The sequence below is a fragment of the Archocentrus centrarchus genome, chromosome 22 (genome assembly GCF_007364275.1).
Source record: "Archocentrus centrarchus isolate MPI-CPG fArcCen1 chromosome 22, fArcCen1, whole genome shotgun sequence".
In the NCBI taxonomy this organism is placed as follows: domain Eukaryota; kingdom Metazoa; phylum Chordata; class Actinopteri; order Cichliformes; family Cichlidae; genus Archocentrus; species Archocentrus centrarchus.
The window spans coordinates 3,640,091-3,658,564 of record NC_044367.1 but is presented as its reverse complement, the minus strand read 5'-3'; the positions used below and the strand labels follow the sequence as shown (position 1 = coordinate 3,658,564).

Here is an 18,474-nt window from a genome sequence, read left to right as displayed (position 1 = left end):
AGTTTTATGCCTTTTTAACAGTTTCAGTCCCGGAGAACAAAAAACTCTACACCAAAGAGACACCATGACATAATAGTCCATATCATAAAACTATAAAAATAATTAAAAAGAAATACCTTAAATGATCACATGGAATAATTAAATTAATCCAAAAATTATTTTTGTTGACTGTATCAATCACTGAGTAGTTTAATTTATAACAAAACCTCATAATTAAACAAGTGTTTATAAAATACCAAAAATCCAAAGTCTGTTAAGCAGCTTTTTCCAGAATAATTTGCAGGAAGATGCCTGAAGAAACAGGATGCAGTAACAGAAGTACACAAAAACACAGCCAAAGCTTTTAATAGGAGGACAGAGGAATATTTGATTCAGTATCAGCTCGTAGGAGTGCCATTTTTCTTGCTGCTGTCTCTTTCACTAACTGTCCTCCACACACTGTTTAGGGTGACCCGGGCCATGAGCAAGGTGATGGTGAAGTTACGTCTGTACCATTCCCTGGATACATAAAAAAAAAAAAAAAAAAAAGAAAAGAAAAAAATATTTCACTTTGCACAGTGTAATAAATGTGATTAATATAAAGATTCAAATGGGAAAATACACAACAACACCTGAAGGGGAAAAAAGTTAAACATTTGTTCTATGATGTGATTTAACCTGAAACAATAACAAACAATCAAAAGTTAGAGCTTAAATCCCACGCATGCTGCTGAGGTGATGTGTGTGGGCAGAAAGCTTTGCCAGCATGAAGACAAGTCAGCCACTTTGCAATGCTAATTCACAGAAAGCTGCTTCTTCACAGCCTGCCATGTTTGTTGGTCTCTGTAGATGAGGTGGTACGGTGCAGTGAAAGCCCACCCAGCCAGCGGCACCATGGGAGACGCCACGAGAGCACGAAACAACTCACTTGTTGTAATTTGCGTGTCGCAGTCTGTTTTTGTCCAGGAAGCTTTTGTAAAACACGGCCATCTCTTCGCTGCTCAGGGACCGCCGTCGTCCTGAGAGAAGGAGAGAGTTCACAGCAGACCATTATATTCTCATTAGGATAAATTTCTCTTACAAATCACCAGCTGTTATAAACACACTGCTCTTTACCGTGTCTCCTGATGGGCAGCCTATGAAGCAAGTTCGACACAGTCAGGGATATTTTGTGTTAGCTCGCTTGACCTAAAGCCCCACTCAGAATAACTGTCATCACAAAAATGGTTCCTCTGGTAACTCAGGCTTTCTGCTTCAGGCTCTGTGTGCGCTCACATAAAAACGGGTGTTTCACGTTATTTGACACCTCTTCTACACAAAACCGATCAACTGAGCACCGCCTCCTCCAATCAGAGACATTATCACAGGGATGGATGATAGAGATCCAGAGTAAAATAGAACACTGGTGCTGCTAACAAGAGAGAAATGCCACCCAAAAAAATAAATAAATAAATCAAGAATTTAGTGATTTGATCATCTCGAGAGCTCAGAGCGTAATTTCACTGCTGTTTATCTCTAAGTCACAGCTGCACATTGGAGCTCTGAAGCTTTAAACTGCACACATTTGTTGCAAGAAAAAAACAATAATTTTATTTATCGAATAGATGCTCTTGGTGATCAAGCTCCTACAAATGTAACTGACAGGCTGCAATTCCAGCAGTGTGTTAAATAAAAAAAGACTGAATGAGTGCAGACTGAGCCAGCAGTATAAAGTATGTAGACTGCATGTCCTCACCGTCCTCATCACGCAGAGTCAAGCCTTTTGCCTTCAGCTGTGAAATGATGAAAGCTTCTTTTTCCTGCAGAGTGTGTAAGAAAATCCATTAAGCTTTAACTCTGATTTTGAATTACACACACAAACAGAAGGGGTCAGTAGGTCAGCTGTGTATATACACACACACAACAAGCAATGCATTAAACACAGTACTGGGTCAGACTTAATAAGGATTTCTTTGATTCTGTAAAATAAACCAATCCAAAATCAAAAGTGCGATATTCACCTAGCAGCCTAAACCTCTTGCACAACACAGATAAAACACAATTTTAAAATTGATTTGCTGTTATACAAAAAGAAAATCCAAATCGTGAGATTTTCTACACAATTTCTGTTACATATGACACCGCCTTAACTTCGATCTCTTAGGCATAGCTGGCACCTAATGGCAAAATTGGTTGTGCAATGCTGCCCTCTGCTGGTGAAAGGATTTTACACAAGTTCAGCGTGCAGAGATTAATAACATCCACTGCTATTACAGTGTCCATTAATAACGATGGAAATGACAGTGTGATACTAAAGTGGGGAGTTGGCAGGGAAGCTAAAGTAGTTAGTGGAATTTATCTCATCTTTAATTTAATTTCAATTTTAGTTTTATGAAATGAACTAACATCCACAGGGACTGTTTGTCTGCTGTATTTTTAGTAGCTGCAGATGAATTTTCTTCAAAATATTAATTTTCAATTCATGCATGGTGTGCAATTTAGGAATTAACTTCAGTTTCTGTACAAAGACTAAATGCACCACTTTCTTTGTAGCCAGAGGTTTTCTGCAGGTACGTTAACTTTCCCCTCTTATTCATACCCTGAATCACCTGCACCAAAATGAACCAAATGTTTCTACGCTTGCTTCCCCCCCCCCCCCCCCCCCCCCCCCCCCCCCCCCCAACCTTTCAGCTTAGCGTCAGAAGGGCAGAGCTGACTTAACTAGTCTTAAATGAGCTTTATTCTCTTCCAAACTGCTTATCAGGTGGTCAGACGGCTTCTAAAGAACTACTCGTATCACACCTTTCTAATATTTTTCTATGCAACTACAGTGGGGGAAATAATTATTTGATCACATGCTGAATTTGTAAGTTTGCTCACTTACAAAGTATTTGATCCCCAAGCAAAACATGATTTCATGCTTGGTGGAGAAGCCCTTGTTGGTGACCACAGCGATAAAATGTTTCTTGTAGTTGGTCACCAGGTTTACACACAGGAGGGATTTGGGTCCACTCCTCTTTACAGAAACTCTAAATCCTTCAGGTTTCTTGGCTTCCACTTGGCAAGTCGAAGCTTCAACTCCCTCCACAGATTTTCTGTAGGACTGAAGTCTGAGACTGACTAGGCTACTCCATGACCTTAATGTAATTCTTCTTTAGCTACTCCTTTGTTGCCTTGGCGGTATGTTTTGGGTCATTGTCATGATGGAAGACCCATCCGCGACTCATCCTCAGTTCTGGCTGAGGGAAGGAGGTTCTTACCCAAGATTTTACATTGCACGACCCCCTCCATTAGCACCTCAGTGCGGTGAAGATGGTCTTGTAGTCCATTCCAGCCTCGTGCAGGTCTGCAATCTTGCCTCTGACATCCTTTGACAGCTCATTGGTTTTACCCATGGTGGTGGAGAGGTTGGAATAGAAGAAATTGATTTTCCTGGATTTCTGGTTGATATTCTCTCTCTCCATTAAAATGAAACTACCATAAAAATTAAAGAGTTGATTTCTTTGGAAGCAAGCAAACTTACAAATTCAGCAGGCGACTGATTAACTGTTTCCCTGAACTAAAAAAAAAAAATTCAGTCACCTTGCTGAAGGTGATGTTCTGTTTAGCCCAGAAGTTGTGGTTCCAGTCCTCTGTCTCCTGCCTCAGGTTCCTCAGCCGTTTCTCCAGCTCCGTTTCATTCTCAGGGATGTGGTAAACAATCGGGCGCAGGTTCGAGAGGGGGTTTGGTGGACCGACCCAGTCGTGTGTGGAGCTGGGTTCTGGTCTATAGGCAGATCTCTACAGATTTAAAAGAAAAAAGAAACTCCTGTAATGATGGGTTTAGACAGCAGATGAGCAGCATGAAAATAACTTAACTGGAAAGATATAGGGTGCTAAGGACGAAAGCTGAGTGCTGCATCACAGAAGCCTCCCAATGTCCCAAATACAGACTTACTTTCCCTTTAATCTCCACATATGACAGCGATGAGCTTATCAGACAAATTTCACATCGTTTCAATTCCAGTTAGCATGACCAACAGAGCCACTACATCCACACTGACAGGAAACGCACCAGGTTAAAATCAACTGGAATAATCCTTGAAGTCAGGTTTAGGACTTGGCTTGGGTAGACAAATTCTACCCAGCTGAGTAAACACTGATGCAGGTCATGTGACATTAAATGAGCAGCAGCCTAAGCAAGCAGCTTATCATTACTGAGCAGACTTCAAGATGGGAAGAGCAGCGAGGAATAAAAGACCATCCAGGGCTAAGAGACCAAAAAAGAGGTACAACAATACAAAACACTGGATGAACTTGGCTCATCAAATTCCAGTCTGATTACTGACAGGAATATCAAGACAAATTTATACTCAAGTCCTTACATTTTTAGAGAGACGTATCATTAAAAGGTCTGCAGTTACAAACTTATTTTCTTAATGATTTGGCAAACTAAAAAAAATAAATAAATAAATAAATAAATAAAAGCAGCAACAAATTAGTAAACATATTAATGTTTAATCTATTAGATATCTTGTTTTGATACAGTTAAAAAAAAAATTAAATGAAATAATATAAAACTGACCTATTTGAGAAGGCGTGCTGCAGAACACTTTAGGTTTAACATAAAACTTTAAACGATTAATATTTCAATTTGCTAACAATTATTTTCCATAAAAACTTACACTACAGCTGCATCGTTACAACATGCTGCATTACACCTGTTTAACCCTAACAAAGCTACAGTACTGCAATTTATTTGGTCAATAATAGTTTAGCTCTTGCAACATTTTAAAAATAGTTTAATTAGGTATAACATTTTTTTAAAAATGGTGACGGCTAACATGTGACGGGCCTTTAGCTGCCTGTCAGTGCACACATTGTAAAAATGCTAAAAAATTATTATTATTATTATTATGCGAACCTTTACTAGCTTGTCCTTTTGGGCGACCTGTGTGCAGAGCCGACTGCTGCCGACTGCTGCTGATAAGCGGAGGCTGGAAGGACAGAAGCTCCTACACGACGACCGTCCCGCAGCTGCAGCTGTCCTGGCAGCCATTTTTACCAACCGGCAAAAAACGGCGTCTTAAACGGAATAAAAAAAACCCGTTATTGAGGTTAAAACACCGTTACAGAGGGAAGGACCGAGCTGCCTGAACCAAACTTTCACCGGGCTCGGGTCCTTCTCTAAGACAGGCCTGCCGTTTTGGTCACGTGAGCCCAGCAAGGCGCATGGGTGCGCTCGGAAATCTCACCGGCAAATCCCGGATTTACTTAAAAATGACAAAAATAAATAAAGGGGAAAACAGAAAGAAAAGGAATTCTGCAATGAAAGGTCCAAAAGTTTTATGTCTACAAGATACAATGTTACTTAGTGAGGGTAAGATCTATCTTACAAACATATGTATAAATAAATACATGTAAGAACACAAAAAGAGCCTAAATTAAAGTTACTGTGAGGAATAAATATACTTCTTTGTTATTGATTTGTTTATTAATCTATTACATGAAATAAGCAGCAAAGGCAGCAGAAACCAGTAGACAGCCATTTGTCTCAGTTTAATCATGAAGGTCGCAATACTCTGTCCAGAGGGTACTCATTCAAATTTAAAGAACCTAATTGATTATTTAGTCTACAGTATATCATTCAGAGAATATGGTCCGAGAAGAAACTGATAGAAGGGTTGGACTGAGAGAAAACGGCACAGTTAGGTCTGTGACTGATCTGCACAGATGTGGATTTGTAATAACAAATCCACATCTGTATCTGAAGAGCTCTCAGGATGGGGATGCAGGTTCTGCGCCTACTCCAGCTACACCCATCTCCACGCCTACAATTAGGCACACAAACAGAACTTTGGGAGCTCCTTGTATTGTTTTGGAAAACTACAAGACGATTGCAGTTCCACTCCAGTGAAGTTTCCTATTTAAAGATCAGATAATTTCATTTAAATCATTGTTTTGAGGTCACAAAGCATCCAGTATTTCACAAAACAAACGCAACATATAAGTTTGTGTATAAGAACCCTTTTCTGATACTTTGGTTTTTAAATGTTAAGCATATTCACTTTGTTATGGAAACTGCATCAAATATAACACTATAGTTCTATAAAGACAGTGGCCAAAAATGACTGGATTGATTATAATGAAGATGCAATAACGCAGACTCATGAAGCTACTTGCAAAATAAGTAGTTTCTTTATTTTATATATAAGCCCTTCATAATTCATGTTGACTACACACTATTTACTAATTTAAACAAAGATACTGCACATCAAAAACACACAGAAGCATCGGAAATCACCGGTACACACAAACGACACGGCGTTACGACCGAAAGAAGCGCACCTATTGTTGGACGACCAAAACTTACACAACGTTAGAACTAGTAAAGCTATTCATCCAAATGTTAACACGTTTATGTAATTTGTTTTACATTTGTACGGATTTTTCATGTGTTAACGAAACATCGACTCATATTTCTTATTCGAAAACATCAACAAAGCGCCGATAAAATCGCGTTAATTCAATATTATCGAAGAAAGACAAACGCCGCGTTAGTTTATGCTCGTGAACAGGAAAGTAAGTACTAGAAGGTAGCTAGGTAGGCTAATGTTTAGCTTTAATCGGAGGAGGTGCGCACTTTTCTGCAACAGTTCCGATGGCTGTACGCTGGCTATGCAGGTAAGAGTGAAGCCGGTAAAGAGCCGGAGTGGTGTTTATGCATTCAGACTGAAAAAAAGCCAGAGTAATTTGGCTGAGGTGGGGCTGTGTCAGGTGATCATCAGTAGCTAGCTTCACACACTAACAATGGCACTCACAGAGAAGTGTACGTGGAAAACCGGTTTAGGTTTAGGCTCGTTCACGTTAATCATTATGCGAGCCTCAGTTGTGTATTTATTTTTAAACTAAAGTTGTTTTAAAGGGCAGCGGAGGAATCTGGTTGTATAGGCTGTGGGAGGGGCGACAGCAGCAGCAGCAGCCCGACCGCAGTCAGTCACAGTCTCTGGGTGCTGAAGCTGACCGGCGGAGGAGCAGAGAAACCTCCCGGATTTTGGCTTTACCCCTTTTGGATGCCTCTGTCCTCCACGCGCCGCCCTGCTTTGGCTGATGGAAACAGATATCCGTAAAAATGTGCGCGAATGTGTTCGGGGTTTTGAAAAGGTGAGAGGAATGCCGTTGTGTGTGCGCGCGTGCGTGCGAGCGTCTGTCCATGTGTGTATGTGTGTGTGCGTGCGAGGGTGCAGCTGACAGCTTCTGGAGAAGATTTGAGCCGTTTTGTCGAGATCTGGAGGTGTGGTATCTGGGCTGCTTGTAGTACAGCTCCGGCAGTATGCATGGGCTCTCGAAGGTAGAAAGGTTCGCCGGCGGGCGGTAGGACGGGATTTTCTGCGGTGACATAATGCGCAAAGCCGTGCAGGAACACCGGCAGGCATGCAGGCGAGCCGGGGAAGGAGCTCGAACGCTTCGGGGGAGATAAAGCAGGAGGTGTTGCATGCATGTCACCTGCAGCTCGGTCAGCCTTCATGCAGCGAGACTCATTGGGGGGAGGACTGATTCCCTCCCACGATGGAGGCAACCTGCCCTTCGCTTTGAGACCATCACATCAGCCTTGTCTGTCTTGGCTCAAACTAATTCAGGCTGTTTGCCATGCTGGAGTGGATTTTGCTGAGATTATCCTAATAAATACTCAGATTTGTAAGCTCTGGCCCGGCGTGCACTCTTCTGGAAATGCCCATCCCCTCGTCCTATTACATAAAAGTACTTTAGGGAACATTGATACATAATCCTGCGTATTCCTAATAAGCCTTATTGATGCTTTGGATAACAAAAACATCAGATTGGGGGCTGCGTTATTTATATGTAACAGTCCTGCTGGTGGAGGTTTCCGTTCATATTTGCTGGAGTATTCAGCATAATGTCAGAGCAGAGGGTTTAAGTGAGGATCTTTTATAGCAGAAAGTAATTTCTGAACAGTTAATTTTATCTACTAAAAAAACTGAGAGGCACAAATGACTACAAGGTGGAACAAAACTGCTACAAAGAGATGCACATTTCATACAAAGTGACTAGAAAGACTCAAATGTTCCACAAATCTGAGAAAACATCTGCAGAGATAATAAGATACCACAAAAAGGCACACAAAAAAAATCCCAAACACTGAAGGGCCTGTTTCGCAACTATGTTTAAGGCTTTGCGTTTCTGTACTTTATTACAGTTCAGTCAACATTTGATGACTTGCAGGATCCCCAGGAACTGATCGACGATGTTCCCAAGATCTGAAACAACCACAGCGAGGTGCAAAACAACTACAGAGATGCACAGAATGTCTACTAAGGGCCACAAAACAGCAGAGCAACCCAAAACTATTTTGAGAAAGTGCAAGTATAGGGTTAGGGTACAACAACTACAAGGAGAAAGAGAAAAATAACCAAAAAAAAAAGGTGGACTCAAAGGTCTAAAATAGACACATTCATTAGTAAAAGTGCAAAATAAACCCTTAAAGATGTGCACAACTACAACACAACAGGAAAAGGATTACACAAATACAACAAAGAGGGGTGAAACGGGTCATCATCTGTTGTTCTTTCTATCTTTTATGTGGCTGTTTTAGGTTTTGTTTCAGGTCTGATTTTGTGTTATAGGCAAATGTGTAAATGAGCCACTTAAAGTGATTAAAAAAAAAAAAAAGCTCACCAATCTTCACATTGGAGATCAGCAAAGCTTTGGAAAAGCTTTTTGGACTTAAAGGAAAAAAAAAAGATGATTTCATCTTTTCAGCCCTCACGAGAGCCGTGTTATTAATCCCACTAAAAGGCAGATGCTTCTTTCTTGATGGCATTTTTCTAAGAGCCAAACTTGGAATATATTCCACAGCTCAAGGCACCTGTGACACATTTAATGAGGCCGACTGACCGAATCTTCGCCGTAGAGGCGCTCTGAGCCGTTTCCACATTTTGGGAGTTGGTCAGCTGCATTTGTTTTCTGCTCGGTATTAAAAGCTCGATGGGCAGCCACACTGCAAGGAGCCTGGATCCTTTCTTTTAATGTGGATTAGAGCACCATCACAGTCACGTCAGGCAATGTATCTCATAGAAACACACTGCAGTGCTCCCAGTGGTTGTCATGTGGGTGTTTGTCTTGTCGAGACAAAATGTAGGTTAACCTCATTTGTTTTCTTGCAGTTGTAAGGACAGAATTTCATATGAGTACATTATGTGGGAAGTTGTTCTTGTCTATAGCTGGGCCGTCATTGGGCTGATCAGGGTTTCTTAATATAAAGATAGAGAAGCAAATTTTCCTCAGCTTGCCTTTTAAGAGCTCTTACACTGATTAACTTCAGTGGGTTTGGGATCACGTTATCAGTGTTTATTGTTGTGTCCTGGTAAAATAAGGGTACTGCTGAATGTTAAACTCTTTGAGCTCTTTAACACGATATCTTTGCACGTTCACAAGCGCTTGAAGGGGTCACTCTCCCCTTCAAGATCATCCTCTCAGGCGCGTGTGGACTGTTTACAGGCTTGCTGCTGTTTTTAGGTTGCTCGCCTGTTCTGACCACTTGGGCCATCGGCTCTGAGTTTTCCTCCAGTGAGCAAACATCAACTTCTGTTTCAAACTGACCTGCCTGTCATATGAAAGGTCATTGCTGGTGTTGAGAGCTGTGTCTCCATATGAATCAAGAGTCCATATTTGCCACTCATGAGGCTTCTGAGGGAAGACATTTAGAAAAAATGGCAGGCGCTGTGGTCGGGCCTTCGTGCAATCATCTGCCGGCTTAGAGGAGAGTTTCTTGGCCACATCAGCACTTCGCTCACCACCTGCCCTACTTGTTGCCTCCGTCCACTTCTCAAAAATGAAAAGCAAGTTGAAGGATCACTGTTTTGACACACTGGAGGAGATCCAGCACACATCGCAGAGGCACAAATACAAGGCGACATAATGGAGCTTCCACAGAGCAATGTAAAAATAGCAGCCGCACTGCAAGCACGCTGAACGTGTGCACGATGATCAGAAAAATTACAGTTGTAAGGTTTTATTCATTTATTTTCTATTTTTTTTATTCCTGGAACCTTTTGGTTATAATCAGCATCTAATTTGCTAATCAACCAACAGGACTGATTTCAGCTGATATATGTGCATCCCAGCTATTATATAAATTGTAATCACAACCACTTAAATCTTTGACCTCAGTTATAAAAATACAGTTGACCCATGAAAAACTGAACATGATAAAAATAACATTTATGGTTGAGCTTTTGCTCTGGAATGTACAGGACTGTGCAAAAGTCTTTATCCGGTCATCATTTCTTTATTATTTGCTAGGAATACAGGAAATAGGTCATATTTAGTAGGACCATTTTAATTTCAACACAGTCTGAACTCTCTGAGGCAGCTTTCTTGTCATTTCTTTAAGCAGTCTTCAGGAATAGTTCTCCAGGCTTCTTGAAGGACATTCAAAGCCCTTCTTTGGATGTTGGCTGCATTTTGTTCTGGTCTCTGTCAGGATGATCCCACACTGCTTCAGTACAGTTGTTGAGGTCTGGGCCCTGGGGAGGCCGATCCATGACTGGGAGTGTCCCACTGTGTGTGTGTTTTCTATCCAGGTATGCTTTAATGCTTTGGCAGTGTGTTTGAGATCACTGTCGTGCTGAAAAATGCAGCCGTGCACAGAGCCTCTTCAGATAGCTGTAGACACTCATTGTTGTATATCTCTCTAAACTCTTTCATACATACTGATGACGATTTGAACCAACATTTTCAAATTTGGACTCATCACTGCATAAAACCTGTTGGCAGTGATTATTCAGTCCAGTTCTTGTGTAACTCAGCATACCCCAGCCTTTTCGGCCTGTTTCCCTTCCTTAAGAATGGCTTCTTGACAGCCACCCTTCCACTGAGACCATGAGGCTTCAGTGGATAAATCCAGATGCATGTTTCAGGTCTTTGCTGGATTATTTTCCTGTTTCTTAAAGACATGGCTTCCAGATACTGCTCATTGGCTACAGTTTTTTTTTAGGCCTGTCACTTCTTCTTTGTCCTCCATTTGTCCACTTTTCTTAAGGACAGACTGCACACCATGCCAAGATATGCCAAGTTTTTACCTAACAGCTCTTTGGACATCACCTTGTTGGTACAAAAAATAATATTTTATTCTTGTTAAACTGTGTTATCTTTAGCGTTTTCTTTTTGTAGATTCAACAAAGGATTTGTAGTTTATAACAAAGTACCTAAATATACAATTTAAAATTGGTTCTTTGCTGATTGTCTGTTAAGCGTAGACACAAAACTGGGTCATCCTTTCAGTTAGATGCCTTTTTTAATGGTTGAATGAGTCATAGATCAATGTTAAGTGGCTTAACAAACAAACAGAAACATTCCTCTGAAAATGGTCAGGGCTGAACTGGACTGGACTGAAAAAGCCTGGAGAACCAGGCTAATGTTCAAGTCCACTTTACAGAATTACAAAAAAGTCTGGCTCCTTGGAAGTAAAATATAAAGAAATGAGGGATGGCTCAAGATTTTTGCACACTACAGATTGTCACAATACTCAAGAAAATTAGTTCAACCAATCCTTTGAGATGTGTTTTAATGGCTGCGATGCTAGTGTCAGACGACATTAGTATCGGCTGCAAAAATCCCCCTGAGAGTTACTGTTTGACTGAAAGGCTACAGAGAATCAGGAACAGATGAGCTTTTTGCAAACTGGTTCTGCAGGTTGAGTCTCCGCAGTGACGTGACAGATCCATAGAAGTAAGGCTGCACATTGTCAGGATTGCTCATGCCAAACACAGATTATCATTCTGGCTAATGACGCTTTAGCTCCCCCCCAGGCTGGATTTCTGATAAAACATGACAGAATGTGTCTGCAAACTCGGGAAGCAATAATTCATTGTTTTTGGGAGCCAGTGGGCGTCAGCTTCCAGTGCTTCATAACTGCCTTCCTGACTGTGTCAGAAGGTCACTCCTACTTTATCCACGCAGCAAAACACAAATGCCACATTATTTCCATGTCAATTACCATGAGAGCAGGGCCAATCGCATTTATATCCTGCTATAGTTTTCTAAATTCTTCTTGATTTCTTTAAGATTTCAGTGCCTGAATGTGGTTACAGAGTTTGTCTTTGCAGCTTTGCAGGGCTCCAGATATCAGTTGGTAGGGTGGATCCTATTCAACTAGTGTGGCTTGCAGACAACAATGTTGGCTCTACTGAGAATCTGATTGTCCTTGTTATTCATTGTTCTGACTTTCCTTTCCTGCTGCCTTTTTTCCAGCCTGTTTGGGAAGCCCTTTGATGGTGGGAAAAGGATGGACCATGGTGGTCCACAGCAGCAGCAGCAACATTCAATGGAGCAGCAGCAGCCACCATATCATCCACAGCACCCTGCCATGATGCGGCTGTACGAGGTGCAGAAGGAGGTGGCGTCTCTGGGGCCGCAGGTCTGCACCTTCAGCGGCCTTCAGAACGACCGGGACTACAAGCGTCTGGAGCGAGAGCTGACCCGCCTGCTGCTGGATGTGGACCAGGTGGACACAGAGGGCAAACCGGAGCTGCAGGGGGCACGAAAGAGAGCGGCACAGGAGGTGGAGGGACTACTGCGTTATCTAGAGGAGAACGGCACCCATCCTTCCCGGCTGGCCATCGAACAGCTGAGTAACGAGGCGCGGCAGCTGGTGGATGAGCGTGTGGTGGCTCCACAACGAGCAGGGGGTGTGGCAGAGATCAACGACGAGCTAGTGGATGCTCTGCAGGAGCTCGTGCTGAGGCTCACCCAGGTCAAGACCGAAGGGAGGGTGCCTCTCCGCAAAGCGCGCTACCGGGCGCTAACACGCCTGTGCGCTGTGCAGGATGTGATTGAAGGGCGAACGCAGCAGCAGACCCTCTCCCTGCCGCTATCGGGAGACACCCACGAGTCCGTGAACTGCATCAACCAGGTGATGGTGAAGGTGAGCGTGGCCCGCGGTCAACTGGTGGCCCTGCTGATGGGTTTGAGTGGGAGGGACAGCTGTGCCCACCTGTCGCGCATCCTGACAGAGATGCAAGTAGAGCTGGACGCTCTGGATGTTTCTGGGAACGCAGTGATCAGAAATTACAGGAAACAGGTGGTGGAGGAGATAAACGGGCTGCTGAAACATCTGGACCTGGAGGGGGAGGGAGATGACACACGCAGGTAGGCGTCACTCGTAAAGCCGCTGCAGATTAGTGCTACAACGAAACATTTTCACGACCGATTATTTTACATTGATACTTTGATTCATTTTTTTTAAACTCATGAAATATCAGAATAATTTCACAGTTCTTTCATGCTGCCAAAGCTTTTGAGCTAAAATTTTTATAAAGTGTGAGCTGAAAATGAACAAGTTGGTGAAATGGATGGATGACTTCACTGCAGGGGTCAAAAAAATATTGCTCCCCTAAAATGGAATAAGTCACATTTTCGAGTTGGTATCACCCTAAGATGTAAGGGTGGGTACATTTTTAGGAAAGTACATATAAAAGACTGATGTAAACTATAAAGATACTGATGCAATCCTCTGGCAGGGTTAACAGAGGGATTCTGTCTGTTTACTAATTTCTAGCTACAAGATACTTGGTTGTGACCAACAACTGTTTGTTGAATGGTAGACCCATCACACCAGGTATTATTGAACTTGAGGTAGATGTTTTTTTGATAGATGAAGCGGTACAGAGTAAGTTTTCTCTTGTACCTTAAGTGGTTTGCAGTGTCTGTTTAGGGTCAATATCTGATCATGAGGGGTAGAAGGGAGCAAATTTCAAGCAGTGATTCAGTGTTTTGTTTTTTTCTTTTCTTCCATATAGGTACGACTTAGCGCAGAACAACTCTATCCGAGAGATCGAGGGTGTGCGAGCTCACGTCTCGCACCTGCGAGAAGGCGTCTTGCGACACTGTGCGATGGGTGACCTCAGCTTCAGACCCAAAGCCGAGCTGCAGAGTCTTCTCACTCAACTGGACCAGGTGGACACGGCTAAGAACCCGTGCATCAGAGAGGCCCGTCGCCGTGCCGTAGTGGAAGTCCAGGCAATCATCACTTTCCTGGACCTACGCGAAGCACTAGCTCGCCGCCAGCCGGGCCCCAATGAGCACCCATCACATCGAGCTGTGTGGCAGGTTCTGGGGAGCCTGTCAGACCTCCAGGCCCAGGTCCTGGGCTTCGATGGCAAGCGAGTTGACAAGAGCTACATGATCCTAGAGGAGCTGCTCACTAAACAGCTGCTGGCGCTGGACGCCGTTGACCCACAGGGTGACGAGACAACCAAGATGGCGCGGAAGCAGGCGGTGAAGTTTGCCCAGAACATTCTCAACTACCTGGACATGAAAACAGACGAGTGGGAGTATTAATTCATTCCAAAACATACATGATGGGACGTTGCTGCAGGAAAGAAAGGAGCTGATAATGTGTGTAGATATAAAAAAAAAAACAAAAAAAACTGGTACGTTATCATTCCATGGGCTGTAAAATATGAGTTCAGATCTCTACAAATGCACTGCAGCAGCGCTTTTTCTTTCACCACTTCATGGTTGTCATGGCCGACCCTGCCGAAAAACACAAAACTACTTTTGTGAAACACTTCGAAAATTCTATCTGTGCTATTTGGAGATATCTTTTGAAATCTCCCGTGTGTGCGTGCGCGCGCGCGTGTGTGTGCGTGTGTGTGTGTGCGCGCAAGTTATTTGTTGTCATTGCATTTGGCGTGTGGCTGTTGGAGCCAAAGCACTAAATAATGCCTGTATAACTGGTCACATCCTCTAGACTGCACTTGATATTGATAAATTATCCCAGTGTGATGAGCTGCTTAGCAGTGGTTTCCCCGTCTGGCCTGATTAATCTGAATGTCAGTTGCTCATGGAGACAGCAAATGTGTGTGTTAAATACAGTGATCTAATTAGAAAAAGTTGTCCACTGCTACCCTAAGAGCTGGGCTTGGTCCAGACTGTGATATTTGCTGATTTTGCCCCCCACCTTTTTTTTTTTAAATTTTAAATTAAGGGAATCAAATTTGGTCTGATTCTTTTTGGCAAAATAGAAATTGTAAACATGAAAATTTAAAAGCAAAGTCTGTTTAATCAGCAATGTTGTGCTTTTGTGCAAAACTGATGGAAGCTTTGAGGCAGTATTGAAGGTGAAACATGCCAGATTTTCACAAGCAGCAGCCGGTATTCTGCCAGGCAGTCTGTGTTTCAACAGATGTGATCAGAGAGGAAACGGTGGGAGTTTACATTACCGGTGTGAGGTCACTCTCCACTCCTGTGTGACCTCGCTGATCCCTTCAGCGTGTATTTGAAGTATCTGGTAGGACTCTAGCTCCCCAAACACACACACACACACACACACACACACACACGGTCAAATAACGAAAGGAAACCAAAGCATCAGTGTTGATGTTGTTATCCTGTGAGCTGTGAATGGGATGTTTAATAGGCAACAGGATGTTCGAAGCGATTAAAAAGTACCTTTCCCCCTTTACCGCTCGTGTAGCTGTTCACATGTAAGACGTTTCACGTTTTTTTCTGACTCCGTGTGATCGTGTCGGGCTATTAATGGATCTGATTGAATTCAGAGCTAGAGGAGCAAAGGTGAAATTTTGTCGTCGCTGCTGCTTTTAGGTTGTTTTTTTGGTTTTTTTACCTACTGCTTTCTACTGATGCAGGAGAGAGAGTGTGAGAGGTCCCTGGGGAGAGGAAGAGGAAGGGAGGGTGAGGCAAAGATATCCACTGGATTGACACATCAAGGCTGAAGCTCACAGGGCCGACAGTCGGGTACTGTTTGGTAGAGGATTGACGGTGATGGCAGTCGACAGAGCCTTCTAGAAACTTCTCTAAGCTGCTGCAGCAGACAGTAGGAGAGAGGGAAAGGACAGTAGAGAAGTCTGTGCCTTGATTTTGACCCTTCCCTATGACCCGGTTTATGTAAAAGCAGTCTTCTAGTGCAGCAACTGAATAAAGAGCAAGCCCCCCCCCCCCCCCCTTTTTTTTTAATGTTTCAATGCACAAGAATGAGGAAACTAAAGCACTGAATGTGTTTATGGAGAGCACCTTGGTCATTATCACCATCAGAAATATGCACTAGTTGTCAGAAATGTTTTTTTAAAACGAGTATGTGTTCTGAAAATGCTGGTCAGTCATTTGTAGTAACACAGTGATGACGCTCTTTTTAGCAGGCATCGACATGAGTCATGGTTTCACGCTGCAAACAGCCTCGCTTCTAGAGCAGCTCACGTGCTCTCACAGCATTTAGGTGACATTAGCAGAGAAATCAGCAGAGAAAAACAAACCAATTGGACAACGGAATCGGTTCACAGCTTCCCGCTGACCCCAGAAATGAGCAGGCGAGGAGGAGCCGATTGTGGAGATGCTCCCGAGCAGGAGGAAAAGGCAGCTAATGAAAGAATCGCTCCTCAGTTAGCGAGCGTTTCAGGCACGCTTCGTGATCTTCAACAACAGAAATTCCCAGCTTGCTCGCTGCTTCTTTGCATTTCTGTTCACGGTGTGTGTGTGTATGCAGGTGTCAGTGTAAAATTCTTATAATATAGGTAGTCTTCCGCCTTACACCTGATGTGGAAGGTGCATCTGCCAGCTCGTTAAATCAAAAAATACCTCAGCAGAGAAAGAAGGAGTCTTTTCGGTTCTTATCTGATTGGTGGTTTGAGAAGATTAAAGCTGCCTCCAGAATTTCTTGGCTGACAGGGAATCTCTCTTTAGCTGAGAGTGCCTCATCTCTGTGTGGCTGTGTGTGAACACACACCAAAAGGTCAAATGTCCTGATAGTTTCCCCTGCAACAAGTTACTCACAAGTGATAAAATCAAGTCTTTAGGGCTTCATTGCCTGTCCCAGCTGCAGAGAACGTTGTCCGGTTTATCAGCGTGTTTCAGCGAACCTTCACCAGCCCTGCTAACTGTTTTAAGCTGCTACTGGAAGCAGTTTTCTGGCACAGAGCCTGCAGCTCGGCCTCCTGGGTAGTGAGCTGACTCATGCGGGGGGGGGGATTAGATTAAACAGTGTTCATTAAACATAGCCAGTCTGCTTGGCCGTTGTTGCAACAGATGCTTTCTCACAGTGAACCTTATGCTCTTCTCAGACCAAACCAACCCGGACACACCTTATGTTCACTTTTTTGTATGCAGTAACATAAAGATGTACATCTGTTCCTCGCAGGTCACTGCATCAGTGTATTCCTTTGTATTCATTTCTTTGAATAGTTTATCTAAAGTTTTACACTTTAAAAAGAAGTATTTCGATTTGTCCTGTCTTGTTGTCTCAAAGTGTCTCGAAGCCATACAAGCATACAAATTTATGTTGTGGTTTGGAAGTATGGACCGAAAAGCGAGGATGGCACCGAGGAAAAACACCATTTACTAAATGTTTTGGATTTTCTTGAGATGGAAGTTGTTCCCTGCTTGCGAATATCACTATATAGCTTTATTTATATATATATATATATATATATATATATATATATATATATATATATATATATATATATATATATATATATATATATATATATATTAGTTCTCCTAGATTTATATATTATAAACGAATGACAATTGCAATTGATCAGTATTGTGAAATTAGTTGTCACATTGATGTGGAGGTGCTGTATGCCCCAACATTTTTGTTTATGCTAAAAAAGGGAAGAATGTGTTTTACAGGTTGAAAAGATGGCTGAGGGTTCAAGTCTTTTAGGCTACTGTCCTGTGGCATGAGTGTGAATGTGTAAGTCACATGGCAGCATTTTAAAGGACAAAGCTGGAGATATTCTTTTTTTTTTTTTTTTTTTTTTTTATTGTTACCAAAACCAATATTGTGCTCTCAGCACCGCTCCCATTGGTTCATGCACATACATTTAATGAGGCTCGTGTAGTTCCCTTAAAACATACAGGCACTGTAGTTTTTACCATACACACTCAGTCAGGAGGTCACTGTTCATGTGTGGGGACTATTTTCTGCAGCGCATGCTGTGAGTGTTTTTGTTTTTGTTTTGTTTTTTAATGTGGGAATCAGACAAAACACAGTGTGTATTTGTCCAAGGTCATAAAAACAGATGAATTATATCAGACTTTGCACACATACAATACTTATGTTACTGGGATACATTAATTATTTTTTTTCCTCTTTCTTCATAAGATTTGTTGACAATAAAAACATAGAATATGAACAGATTCTTACCTTAAAAAGTGAGACACGTGCTTGATAATATCAAAACAAAGATTTGCTTGTTGAATTGTTAAGACGTGATATGGGTCATGCTTCAGATATAGGCAGTATATACCTCTAATTAAAATGCATTTATAAGCAGATCTGTGGACTGTTCTGGTACTTCCAATTTGGGATCAAAACACAGCAAAAATAAAGGCAGAGCCTAGTTTGCTATTGACATGGTATTTATATGCACGAGCATATAAATATACATCAAAATTGTTGACAGTTGAACGCTTAATAAGACATATCTGTTTACAGAGGCAATAATAAACTGCTTATAAAGGCCGAAAAGGGGATAAAACGCTGCTAAGCAT

At 42.3% G+C, this 18,474-nt stretch overlaps 2 protein-coding genes across 4 annotated transcripts; one reads left to right on the top strand and one right to left on the bottom strand.

Moving 5' to 3' along the window:
• Positions 1–329: 329 nt before the first annotated feature.
• Positions 330–5,163, bottom strand: coa8 (cytochrome c oxidase assembly factor 8). Its single transcript, XM_030718426.1, has 5 exons — positions 4,862–5,163; positions 3,541–3,738; positions 1,715–1,778; positions 908–998; positions 330–498 (listed from the first exon to the last, which is right to left on the bottom strand). Exons 1-5 carry the CDS (start codon positions 4,994–4,996, stop codon positions 378–380), a joined length of 609 nt encoding a protein of 202 aa, XP_030574286.1. The 5' UTR covers positions 4,997–5,163; the 3' UTR covers positions 330–377.
• Positions 4,150–17,370, top strand: bag5 (BCL2 associated athanogene 5). Of its 3 annotated transcripts, none has more exons than XM_030718424.1 (3): positions 4,150–4,226; positions 12,211–13,107; positions 13,758–17,370. In XM_030718424.1, the coding sequence occupies exons 1-3, from the start codon at positions 4,171–4,173 to the stop codon at positions 14,296–14,298; spliced, it is 1,494 nt and encodes a 497-aa protein (XP_030574284.1). In that variant the 5' UTR covers positions 4,150–4,170; the 3' UTR covers positions 14,299–17,370. The 3 variants fall into 3 exon arrangements, with proteins under 3 accessions (XP_030574284.1, XP_030574283.1, XP_030574282.1); XM_030718423.1 differs by lacking the exon at positions 4,150–4,226 and adding an exon at positions 6,321–6,621; XM_030718422.1 differs by lacking the exon at positions 4,150–4,226 and adding an exon at positions 6,961–7,101.
• Positions 17,371–18,474: the final 1,104 nt, after the last annotated feature.